Raw genomic sequence first — 12,479 nt, 5'->3', positions numbered from 1 at the left:
AAAGCCGGGAGGAGCGGGATGGTCTGTCTGTCTGAGTTCTAGTCCTCCTAAGGCCCTCCGCATGGTTCCATTGGGAATAGTTAGGAGTTGTGTATCATTCAAGTTGAATCGGAGGGTTGCTTCGGAAATACATATCTATCAATCACCTTTTCCCAAGCTCCATAAAGTTTTTTAGTTTATCCCAGTCTCTAGAAGAAGGAAAGCCGGAAGCGGAAGTGGCTTTCATGACAACTTCCGGAAGAGGGTGCCATGGCTGGTAGGGAGGAGGTGCTTTCCTTGCAGGCAGAAGTTGCCCAGCGGGAGGAGGAGCTGAGTTCCCTGAAGCAGAGGCTGGCGGCGGCTCTTGTGGCGGAGCAGGAGTCAGAGCGATTGATTCCGGTGTCACCCCTGCCGCCGAAGGCTGCCCTGTCCCGCGATGAGATTCTGCGCTATAGCCGGCAGCTCGTACTGCCTGAGCTAGGTGTGCAGGGACAGCTGCGCCTGGCGACCGCGTCCGTGCTGGTCGTGGGCTGCGGGGGGCTCGGCTGTCCACTGGCACAGTACCTGGCGGCAGCCGGCATCGGCCGCCTGGGCCTCGTGGACTATGACGTAGTAGAAGTGAGCAACCTGGCCCGCCAAGTGCTTCATGGCGAGGCACTGGCTGGCCAGGCCAAGGTCTTTTCGGCAGCCGCCTCACTGCGCCGTCTCAATTCGGCAGTGGAGTGCGTGCCCTACGCCCAGGCGCTTACGCCAGCCACGGCGCTAGATCTCGTCCGCCGCTATGACGTGGTGGCTGACTGCTCCGACAACGTGCCTACTCGGTACCTGGTTAACGATGCATGTGTGCTAGTCGGCCGGCCTCTGGTGTCGGCCAGCGCCCTGCGCTTCGAGGGCCAAATCACAGTCTACCATTATGGTAGTGGGCCTTGCTATCGCTGCATATTCCCCCAACCACCTCCAGCGGAGACGGTGACCAGCTGCGCGGATGGCGGGGTGCTTGGTGTGGTGACTGGGGTCCTGGGCTGCCTGCAGGCGTTGGAAGTGTTGAAGATCGCTGCAGGTCTGGGCCCCTCTTACAGTGGCAGCCTGCTACTCTTCGATGCCCTCAGAGGACATTTCCGCTGTATTCAGCTCCGGAGACGCAGGCCGGACTGTGCAGCTTGCGGGGAGCGGCCCACTGTGACTGATCTGCAGGACTATGAAGACTTCTGTGGCTCCTCAGCCACAGATAAGTGCCGCTCCCTGCAATTGCTGACCCCGGAGGAGCGAGTTTCTGTCATCGACTATAAGCGACTTCTGGATTCTGGGTCACCCCATCTGTTGCTGGATGTCAGGCCTCAAGTGGAAGTGGACATCTGTCGTTTGCCTCACGCCCTGCACATCCCTTTGAAATATTTGGAACGGAGGGATGTGGAGAGCCTGAAACTCTTAGGAGAAGCAATCCGGGTAGGGAAGCAGGGCACCCAGGAAGGGGCCTCTCTTCCCATTTATGTGATTTGCAAACTGGGCAATGACTCCCAGAAAGCCGTGAAGATCCTGCAGTCCTTGACAGACTTAAACTCTGTAACAGTTCAGGATGTTGTGGGGGGCCTCATGGCCTGGGCTGCCAAAATCGATGGAACATTTCCACAGTACTGAGGTGGCTGGTAGAGTTTGACATGGGATAGAGTCAGTGAAAGATTGCCATGGGTTTTTTGTTTGTCTTTTGCATTTTCTTCAGTAATGTATGGGAGAGCCTGGGATTCTGCAGTATCTGTGAATACGTGAACTTATTTCTATAACGGGCTTTTAAGTTGTAATTTCTTGAATGGTGTAGTTATTAATGAGTTATAATACTGTTCCTGAGAACTGTCCTGTGTTTTCCGCACTTGGATGGTGTCCTGAACAGGTGAGAAATAATGTCACAGGACTTTGTGTTTTGAACTGCAGATCATTTGCCTCTCCTGCTTTACTGCCTTTTTTTTTTTTTTTTTTTTACCTCTCCCATGTAAAGAGCTCTTAAATTGTCCATTTAATTCTTGGAAAGGTGTAGTAAATTTACTGATGTTACAGAATCCAAGCTCATACTGCTCTCTGCAGGACAGGCCAGTAAGTCTAGAGATGAGTTGTTGGGGCAAGGAATAATGACAATTTGGAAAGCCAGCAGACTGAAAAGTTTCCCAAAGAACTGTCTTACTTGTGTTAGAATTCAGGCTTCTGTATTAAAAGGGGAGGGGATATGATTGGTTGTTGCAAAGTTCTTGGTGTCAGGAATCCTTTGTTCTTGCAGCTGTCCTGTAGGTCAGGTCAGGATGTTCCTGTAAACCTTCAACAAGACGAAAGTTATTCTCTGTTCTGAGACTTCTTCTCTCTATAGGAATGGGAAAATGTTACACCTTTATAGGTCAGAGCCTTGAGAATGGGTTGTCATGTATATTTCAGGCTACTGGCAACATTCTTTACTTGTAGCAAAAGCAATAGAATACAAAGGTTAAAGTATCTAATGTGGAGTCAGATTTGCTCTTCTCTGGTACACTGAATTGATCATAGGTGGTATACTTAAGATCAGTTTATTGTTTACTAAGACATTCTTTGGATATTCTTCAGATAATAGACTTATGTCCTAGAGAAATCAGTGTTTAAAATGTATGTTGTTAAAACATTTAAATTATCTGGGAAGTGGTCATTCTATTAAACATTTTGAATTAATATCCAAGCGAGGTATTTGCAGTCTACCAAGATAGAAATCACCTTTGTAGTCTGTCAGTTTCTTTTATAAATTGCTGGGGTTTTTTCTTATTAGCTTCAGAGTCCACCTTACATTATACACACATAAAAATTTCTAAACTGTACACTGTAGTTTGGCTTGTGTTGGAATCTTCAAGTTCAAGTCCCAACTTTCTGCCCTCCCCTGTCCTTTTTTCCCTATCCAGTTTTTTTTTTGTTTTTGTTTTTGTTTTTGTTTTTGTTTTTGTTTTGGCTTTACTACAGTAAAGCCTACATTTGGCCAGGATGCCAAATGCAATATTGAATTGAAGTGCAATAGTGAACATTCTTCTCTCCTTCATGATTCCAGGTGAAAAACTTTGTATATTTGACCAATATTACTTGTTACTGCTTTACTGTAGATAAATATCCTCTATCAGATTCAATAAGTTTCTGTTTATAGTTTGATAAGAGTTTTCATTGAATTCATCAAATGCTTTTTCTGCACTTCTATATGCTCTTATCTCTTCTGTTAATGTGAATACAATGACTTTTTTTTTTTTTTACTGTGGCAAAAAAACACATGACATAAAATTCACCCTCCCAGTAGTCTCCATGTGTATAATACTCTCAGCTACATGCACGTGCTGGGCAACAAATTCCAGAACACCCCATCCTGCATGACTGAGACTTTACACCCACCTAACAGCTCCCAACTCTCCCCTTTAAGTTGCTTTTGCTATTTTGATTTAATCTCTTCCAGCATTTTATAATAGTATAAAATGTAGATTTTTAAGTGTGTATTTTCTTATTAAACAGCATTTTCATGAAATGGTAGTTATTCTGCCCCACTTTCAACATATACAACAAAATTAAAAGCAACATTTTGGTATGTGACTGTATGTTAGTGGCAAATTGAACAATCCATGCCATGTCAAAAGGGGGCCTCTATTGTCCAGCTGAGTGTTGTATGCAGCCCCATAATCATCAGAAATCACAGATGTAAATGTGGAATCTTTATATCTCTGACTACAGATTTTTTAAAAAGTTTAAAAGCATTATGAGCCAGACAAAACCCTCTGCAGGTCAGAATCTGTCATTAGTTTGCAGTCTGATACTCTCGTTTTATTAGAAAAGGATAGTACAATCAAATTGGGAATTAGGGTAGTCATCGCCTTTTGACGAACATTGTAGCTCATTTTTGAATAAGCGTGCTTATTGTGTCATAGGCCTTTCTCTGTTATAAAGGTGGAACAGGTCCCTTATGACGGTTTCTCCCAAGGAGAGCTGGAAGTAAGTGACAGACCTGGGGAGGAGAACAAACATGGCAGGCCTCCGCCTCACTTTTTACTCCTGGGACAAAAGCTGATTCTCACACATACCAGGAAACCATCAACGGACAGACATAGGAACTATTTCATACTGTAAAGGCTGATGTCCTAAAGTTAGGCAGTTTTGGTATTCCTACAAACCTGGTTGTCACTGGGACAGGCAACAGAAGCTGACCCTGACTGGTTAAGTGGGAAAAGGGCTTATTAAAGTGATATGAGGTGCTTTTGAAAATTTGGGGGGCAAACTCAAAAGCTATCCTTCCAAGGAACAATGCCCCAAACCATGTACGGAACTGACATGAGAACTCTGTCTATGCTCTGCTGCCCCATCGAGTACTAGAGGAAGCTGCCAGCACAGCCTCCCCGCCCCACTTCTCTCCAGAAAGCCCAGCAGTTCAGCCACAGCTCGGGGCAGAGAGCAGAGTTGCTTTACATCGGTCTTTTCTGAGTCAGTCTTACGAGGGTGTGTCTGGTAGGTAGACCATCGCGTGCCTTCATCCTAGCTACAAGAGTAGCTGGGAATTTGAGTTATGATGTCTGCAAGAGGGAGGCAGAACTCATAATCTGGGATTTTTCTCCACTTAGTGGAAGAATTTTATTCTTTGAAATTTTGTTTTCTATGGCTGGGTTTTTACAGTCAGATGGGATTTGAACTTGATCACTTTTTTCCTTTTCATTTAACAAACATCAAGTTGTACTAGTTACCATTCTCAGCTCTGGGATAAAGATGAATAAGAGATATCCTACAGCTATGGAATTTACACCTAAATAGGAGTAGACAAGTCAACAAGTAAATTAGTGATAAATGCCACAAAAGAAATGAAACTGATGTAATGGGGTGAGGAAGGGGGAGCCATTTTGGGTAGATTAATTAGGAGAAACCTACAGAGCAAAGTTGACATTAAACCCCAAACCTGAATGGGGAAAAGAAGCCAATCAGATCTGGAAGAACATCCGATACTGGAAGAAAAACAGTGGGAAGACCCTAAGACAAACTTGTCATGCTCAGGAAACTGAAGAGGCAGGTTGGGTTGTGAACCACTGGGGGCAGTAGAACAAGGTGAAGTTTAGGGAGACAGGGAACATACCATGTAGGGTGTAGAATGTTATAGGAGTATTTTATTCTAAGTAAAATAACAACTAACAATTGAGCAGTCCTGGTGATTTGCGATTCAAACCCAGGTGGTTTGGCTGAAGACCCATACTGCCCTAAGCAGTATGCTATGCTGTGTTCTCAGTGAGAGCTTTGTAACTGTGTATGTTTTCATTTTTGAAGAAGTCTCTGCCCTGATAACCATGGAATGGAAAAGCTTGTATTTCAGAAGCAGTAGAAACGAACTGATGCATTTGGTTTATAGATCTCTCTCTAGGGAAGGAACCCTAGACCGAAATCCTTGGGAGCCCTCTGACACCAGTGTGTCATGTGGGCAATGTCCAGTTAACCCAGAGTCACTCTGATTAGGGAAAGTGAGAAAGTCTCAATGTAAGGGGCCACAGCTCGTAAATGAAATGGTGCCAAGGGGAGGGGGGCTAAACAAGGGCAGTGAGTCTCCTGAGAGTGTTCCCATGGGAGGGGAGGACTTTTTTTTTCAAGCTTGTTTATTTTTAATTAGCTGTTCCCTCCCACAGCAGCAGAGGGTCCCCTCAGAGCCTGAGGGCAGGTACATGGCCCCATTTGCTCTACCCGGGAGAAGATTACTTTCATAGGTTTTATTTTCTCAGGGTTCCATAGGTAACATGAGGTAGTCCTATCCAGGTAAAAGTAAAATCTCATCACTTGAAATCATGCATCTGCTTTAAGATTCAGGATAATTCTGGAGTCGGTTGGGAATATTAGGAAAACTAGCATAGTGCAGGAGTGGGAAGGGTTTTTAGAAATAAAATGGTAAAAGGGGTTAATTCATGCCTTTGATTTCTGAAGCACTCAAGATGTGAGAGAAAAGCTAATTAAACCAGCCCAGAATTTGGGTGATAAATAAGATACATACAGTTTACTGTAATTTACTATGAGATCCAACATACTGACACTGATTCTGGCTTCTAATCTTCAGTCCAATTTTTCAGAATTTAAAAGACAACAAATTGTGACTTATCCAGCTGTTTCGTTCCTGACTTTTAATGCCATTTGTTGGACAGGTTGCTGAAGATAAAGAAAAAGGCTTATACCTTAGAATTTCCCTTCTTGGTGGCACCTTGGTTAAAAAGGTGCCAGAGTAGGGTGACATTGATGGAGGATGTTTTGGGCATAATTTTGTTTTTTGTTTTCATGTTTTATTTTTTGGTAGGGGGAGATAATTAGGTTTATTTACTTTAATGGCAGTAACTGGGGATTGAACCCAGGACCTCGTACATGCTAGGCATCTACTCTACCACTGAGCTATAACCTCCCTGAGCATTTTTAATTAGTATTTTCCTTATCCAGTGCTTCCAGATGAGGGAGTACTGAAATGAATTGGAATTTAGCAGACCAAAGTTCAGGTGGGTTGAAGCAGTTGACTCTCAAGTACGAGAAAACTCCCAGGCAGCCTGCTATGTGTAAGAGCCAAGAGAAGCAGTGCTCTTACAGTCTTGATTTAGTCACCCTGGGTAAACTCGAGGTTGTTTACCCAAAAGCTCCCCACTCCCACCTTCCTCCCTGCTGGTAGGGCTGAACATGGCAGAGTCCTTTCCTAGCCTCCCCTACAGTTTTTGAGGAGCCTGTGCTTCTAAACAATTTCTTCCATCAAATACAGTTCAAATCCATCTCCTTCTCACTATCTCCACTGCTGCTCCCCTAATCAAGCCATCTCTCCGCCAGAGGTATGGCTTTTAAGGAACACACACACACCGTCAATCACACCACTGAGTACCAAAAGTACAATTGCTCTTAAGTCTTGAGATAGAAGAGGTACCTGTGTACAGCAGGGACCGGACTACCAGCCTCGTGATATTTTTGTTAAGTATAGATGTCCTTTTGGTAGTCTTGAGATCTGTGAAGGAAAATAGGACTTTTAGATCACGTTTCTCTTACTGATGTAATGAACAGTAGTTATCTATTTTGCCCAGAGCATAAAGGGATTTGCAGACTCAAAAACTCCAGGGGCTAAGCAAATGAGAAATGAGTAAAGGTGCTCGCTAGAGTTGTGATGAAGTGTGAGTGCCTGGCTCACTGAAATCTACTGCACAGCTGGCTCGCTTTGTCAGGCAGGAATGTGGGTACAGTGTTGACAGACCTATCAGTGTTTTAAGAAAATAGGAACATTTGGAGTTTTCTCTGAAATCTCCTAATTTTGAATGTCAAAAAAATTTTTTTAATTCTGAAACTGTTTACCAGTTGAAATAAACCCACAGGAGGCTGAATAAAGTCTTTAGGCTTAAACAGGAAAAACCAAACAAAAGAACCCAAAACACATGATTTGAGTTACTATCTTTGCACTTCAAAATTATATAAAAATAAAAAGTTTAAAAACAAAGCAAAAAAAAAAATAGTGTATAAAGAAAGTGCAGGCAGGAGGGTAGAGCTCAGTGGTAGAGCACATGCTTAGCATGCAGGAGGTCCTGGGTTCAATCCCCAGTACCTCCTCCAAGAATAAATAAATAAATAAACCTGATTACCACCCCCCCCAAAAAAAAACCAAAAAAAATTTTTAAAAATGAAAATGCAAGTCTTCCTTTCCATTACTAACTCTCATCCTTTCATTTCCCTCCCTAGAGGTAATCTCTTGTAACCAGCCTTACACATGCATTTTGATACTTATACCTTTTGAAGACACATACCTGTATTTTTTTAAGTAGTCTATATTGCTGTTTCAGTTGCTCTCAGTTCACATAGCTCAGCCTCAATCTTTTAAATCAACATTTAGAATGCCATACACACGCTCTAAGTTTTCTTTAACCAGTTCCCCCACTGAAGGACGTTTAGGATTTTTACAGTCTTTTGCTGTTAGTAATAGTGCTTCAAAGAATGTTTTGATATTTATATCTTCATACAAATACATCCAACAGTAATGATAAAGTGCTTACTATGTCCCCAACATAGTTCTAGGGCTACCTGTCAGAGTGTACCTGTAGGATGAATTCCTGAAAATGGAATTGTGTCAAAGACTGTATCTGCTCTAATTTTGAGTAAGCAGTGCCAAATCCCCTTTCTGAGGGGCTGTGTTCATGTATACTAACATGCCTGGGAAAGGCCGCTTCCCACCACCCTTGCCAGCGCTGTCTTTTCAAACTTTTAGATCTTTTCCAATCTGATGGGTTTTAGACTCTGCGTTATTTTACATTTTTTTAGTATATGTTTGAGCCATTTTTCATGTTTAAAGGTCTTTTCAAATAAAAAATTCTGTTTATTCTTTGCTCACTTTTTCTACTGAGCTGTGTGTTCTTATTGATATGTATGATTAAGAAAGACCACTTAGGGTAAGCCAGAAAGAGAAAGAAAAATACCATGTGATATCACTCATATGTGGAATCTAAAAAAAAAAAGGACATCATGAAGTCATCTACAAAACAGAAACAGACTCACAGACATAGTAAACAATCTTATGGTTACCTGGGAAAGGGGGTGAGAAGGAAGAAATTTGGGAATTTGAGATTTATAAATGTTAGCCACTATATATAAAATAAATTTTAAAAAGTTTCTGTTGTATAGCACAGGGAACCATGTTCAATATCTTGTGATAACCTTTAATGAAAAAATACGAAAATGAACACATGTATGTATACGTGTGACTGGGACACTGTGATGTACCCCAGAAATTGACACATGGTAACTGATGGTACTTCAATGAAAAAAAAAGAAAAACCACTTACAGGAAAAAAAATCTGTATTCTTTAGCAAAAGAGTTTGTTTTTTTGTTTGTTTGTTTGTTTTTTAGTAACAGACTCTTTTTATTGATAACTTCCCAACAGCATCTGTAAACATCAGGTACAAAAATATTCCACTGAACTCTGTTTTCCAAGGTGGCTCAGCTTGCTCCACGAAGGCCCCAGGAGAGGCCTGCTGGGCCCTCAGGGTACACACCTCTGGTCAGAGAAACGTGGGCCTTACCTCAGGCTCAGGGCTGAGTGGCTGGCTAAGCTGTCTTGAGCCTTCTACGACTATCTGAGAAACCTCCTTGAGACTGGGGAAAGTATTTCATACTTTCACTGCAGGAAGGGGCAAGGAGACCAGAATTAGTGGGTAGAGCGGTGGACTGGGGTGAACTCAGACAGGACAACGCTTGTCCACCTTGAAGAAGTCCTGGCCAGGGTGCTGGGGCAGGGGGCATCTGGCTCCGGTCTCTGGGAACCTTTAAGTGTTGTTCAGAGCAGACCTCAGGCCTGGCTCTGGAAAAGCTCCCTTGTGCCCAACCCAGTGACTCCAGCTGGGCTGGACTCCCTGTCCTGGCAGAGGGGTCAAGGAGAGATGCTTTTAGAATGGGAATGCTAGATCCCAGGAATTCCATACCCCAGCAAGGGAGCCTTGTTCCCCAGGGAGCTCCAAATGACAAAACAGGGTGGCAAAGCTGACTGTCTCAAGGCAGAGTTACCTGCTGCCACCTCAGACATCTGGGGCGTGGTGCTGCCGCTGCCCTGAGACCCCACCAAGCTCCTGGGAGCAGGGCTACTCGCCCAGCGTCTCCTCGTCATCTGCATGGCTGCAGCCATTGATGGCAGGGGAGCTGGACCAGACATGGAACAGGTCCTCGAAGCCGGGGCTGAGGGAGGGTGAGACAGTGTTGGGGCTGGTGTCACACGAACCTGTGCTCTGTTCCGAGGTGGCAAGGGTTGTTGTGGTGCTAGGTGGGATGGGGTCTTCATCCTCATCCTCCAGGAGGGACACTTCTGGGATGTGGCTGAAGGCCTCCGGGTGCTGCCTGGCCAGCTTCCCTTTCAGTGTCCTGATCCTGCAGAAGATGTTCTTCAGGTCCCGTTTCATCTCCACCAGGGTCCTCGTGTGGTGCAGGAAGTGCTCGCTCATCTGCTGCAGGCGGGCACACGACAGGTTGTTGAAGTTCAGCAGCATCTCACTGGTCTTCTCAAAGCGGTCCAGCATGCTCTTCTGGGCCAGGATGATGGTGTTGACATCGTCTGCGTCCACCATGCTCAGGATGCAGCTGCAGAAGACCCTCGAGGCTGAGTCCAGGGGGTCCATTTCTTCCTCCTCCCCCGTTGCCTGCACATCTGGCGGCCATGCTCATGCTTCCGGGATGGCAAAAGGGTTTTGAATTAATTCACTCTGCAGACATTTATTGAACGCCTACTATGTTTCAGACACTGGCCAACTTCTATGGATACAAGATAATTAGGATATAGTGTTTGCCTACTAGGTGTTCCTATCTCAACTTCTTTCATGTAATTTACAGAGCCCTTGCTCACCTACATTATTTCATTTAATTCGTCAACAACTGAGATAAAGGTAATTATATCTTGTCCATAGGTTCCTCTTATATGTTTTTTTTTTTTTTTTTTTTTTTTTTTACCAACAATAGATTTCCCTGAAATAACTTAGTTGGCAGGGAGACTTGTTCTCAAAGTGGAATCCTTCTGTCACTAATGAGATCAGGCTCTCTGGTCCCTGTAGAGCACTTTAGAAAAGATTCTATTGTAGACTGGATGAATTTTTCAGCTGTTCCCAAGTATTTTATGTGTCTTGGTCATCATCAGAAACTTGGAGCCGTGGTGGGACATTGTGAGTGCAATGAATTGCCACTATGAAGCTTGGATCCTGATGGGGTCAGACTCAGTTCAGTGCCGACTTTGGTCTTCTTTTCAGAGCTGACGGTTGGAGTCAGGGCACTTGGCGCCTAGACCATCAGCTAAGCACAGATATTTCTGACACACATTCCTTATTCTCAATGCATGGGCTGCATAGACTGTTTCATGTAAGATTCTCTGTGTACATATTTGTGGTACAATTTCACACTTGAGTTTCCTGATTTGAAAACAAGCATTTCATGTGAACTTGGCTTTCCTTGGTTGAACTTCTGAAAGCCAAATATACAGGGATAATGGCTTTAGAACTTAACACTTTTCCAGGTCCAAGGCAATTTTGCAGTTTCCGTATTAGAAGCCCCCACATGTAATAAGATGATATAAAAAGGAAAGTTGAACACAGCACTCAGGATATAATGACCTTGGCTGGGAGGAGGGAGGGGAAAGGGGAATAATGCGGTCAGACGCACAGTATCATCAAAGTCCTAGCTTTTGTTCAGTGGTGTGTTTGTGGCTAATAGTGCATTATTTAAAATAACTCACTAAATAAATAAAGCAGATCATGCACCACCAATAATAAGACTATACCACAAACCAATGATTGTAATTAATCCAGTTATGTACACCTGAAATCCAAAGAAAAAGAGAAAAAAAGAAAGAAAGGAATGTCTATTGAATTTGACCACCTTGAAAAATTAATCTATTGGGCTAAGATCACAAATCTGACATATTAGCCTGCTAATAATAGGCTGCTTAATGGATGGTGCCCTAGTCTCTTTCACACTGTCGCACTTCTCTTCATTGTTTTCAGTGAAAAGGAAGGCAAGCAGCATTCCTCCCTTCAGAAGTTGGCCTTTATTTTTGCTCCTTCTTCCAAAGAGCGACGCAAAAAGTTCTTTGGAGCATTTAATGGAAACGGTTTTATAGAAAATCTCTTAGGACCATTTAATTAATCAGCAGCCACTCTATATTTTATCCTCATGGGCCCATTTCTTCTGTAGAGAAACATCTGCCCCTGTCTGGAGGCCTGGTAACCCTAACCCAGCACAAAGGCTCACGTTTCCAGTCTGCTTGCATCTACGCTGTTAGAGCTAGAACCTGAGACGACATGCAACAGGGAAGTCACTGAGGCCATGGCAGAGAAACACAACTGATTCATTCAGGAAATAGCTGATGGGCATTAGGAACAGGCAGGTGATGGGGCCTGGAACACAGCTGTGAACAAGACAGGCTCTGGTCCTGTCCAAACAAACTCACGTTCTAGTGGAGAAGAGAGATGACGTGTAATCAGATACACAGCCAGAAAACGTGGTTCTGTGAAAAGGAGTAATGGCTGGGGTGGTGGCCAGAGAAGACCTCCAGTAAGGGGCCATTTAAGGTGAGAGGGCTGAAAGGGGAGCTGGGGAAAGAACATTCCAGGCAGTGGGAATGGCCAGTGCAAAGGCCCTGAGGCTGGAAAGATCATCCTGAGTTGGTAGAGCCAACAGGAGCCAGGTAGGGTTGGAGCAGAGTGAATGAGACCGGGAGAGAGAGGTAGGCAGAGGTCAGATCGTTCAAGACATAGTGGGCTGTGGCAAAGAGTCTGGTTCTTATTCTAGGGGTGATGGAAAACCGTGGTCCTTGAGTTGTGCTTGTGTGCAGAGCTGAACAGGAATGCAGCAGGTTAATGCTGGAAGAGCAGCTCCCAGCCAATGATGGCTGGGAGCTGGTGGATACATTCCCCCATCTTCTAGCCCCTGGCGTGAGAGAACTCTGAGGTGTGTTTAGTCTCCCAAAGGGAAGACCCCAGCGGGTTCAAGCTCCGGCTGCCCG

At 44.2% G+C, this 12,479-nt stretch overlaps 2 protein-coding genes across 2 annotated transcripts; one reads left to right on the top strand and one right to left on the bottom strand.

Moving 5' to 3' along the window:
* Positions 1–29: 29 nt before the first annotated feature.
* MOCS3 (molybdenum cofactor synthesis 3) lies at positions 30–3,496 on the top strand. Its single transcript, XM_010998842.3, has one exon. It carries the CDS (start codon positions 250–252, stop codon positions 1,615–1,617), a length of 1,368 nt encoding a protein of 455 aa, XP_010997144.1. The 5' UTR covers positions 30–249; the 3' UTR covers positions 1,618–3,496.
* Positions 3,497–9,256: 5,760 nt separating this feature from the next.
* LOC105105082 (kxDL motif-containing protein 1-like) lies at positions 9,257–10,107 on the bottom strand. The gene has a single exon (XM_064496842.1). The coding sequence runs from the start codon at positions 10,105–10,107 to the stop codon at positions 9,577–9,579; it is 531 nt and encodes a 176-aa protein (XP_064352912.1). The 3' UTR covers positions 9,257–9,576.
* Between the last annotated feature and the right edge of the window lie 2,372 nt (positions 10,108–12,479).

The sequence above is a fragment of the Camelus dromedarius genome, chromosome 18, assembly GCF_036321535.1.
Source record: "Camelus dromedarius isolate mCamDro1 chromosome 18, mCamDro1.pat, whole genome shotgun sequence".
Lineage (NCBI taxonomy): Eukaryota > Metazoa > Chordata > Mammalia > Artiodactyla > Camelidae > Camelus > Camelus dromedarius.
Note: the sequence above shows the minus strand (reverse complement) of the source record. Positions and strands in the feature narration are given on the sequence as shown.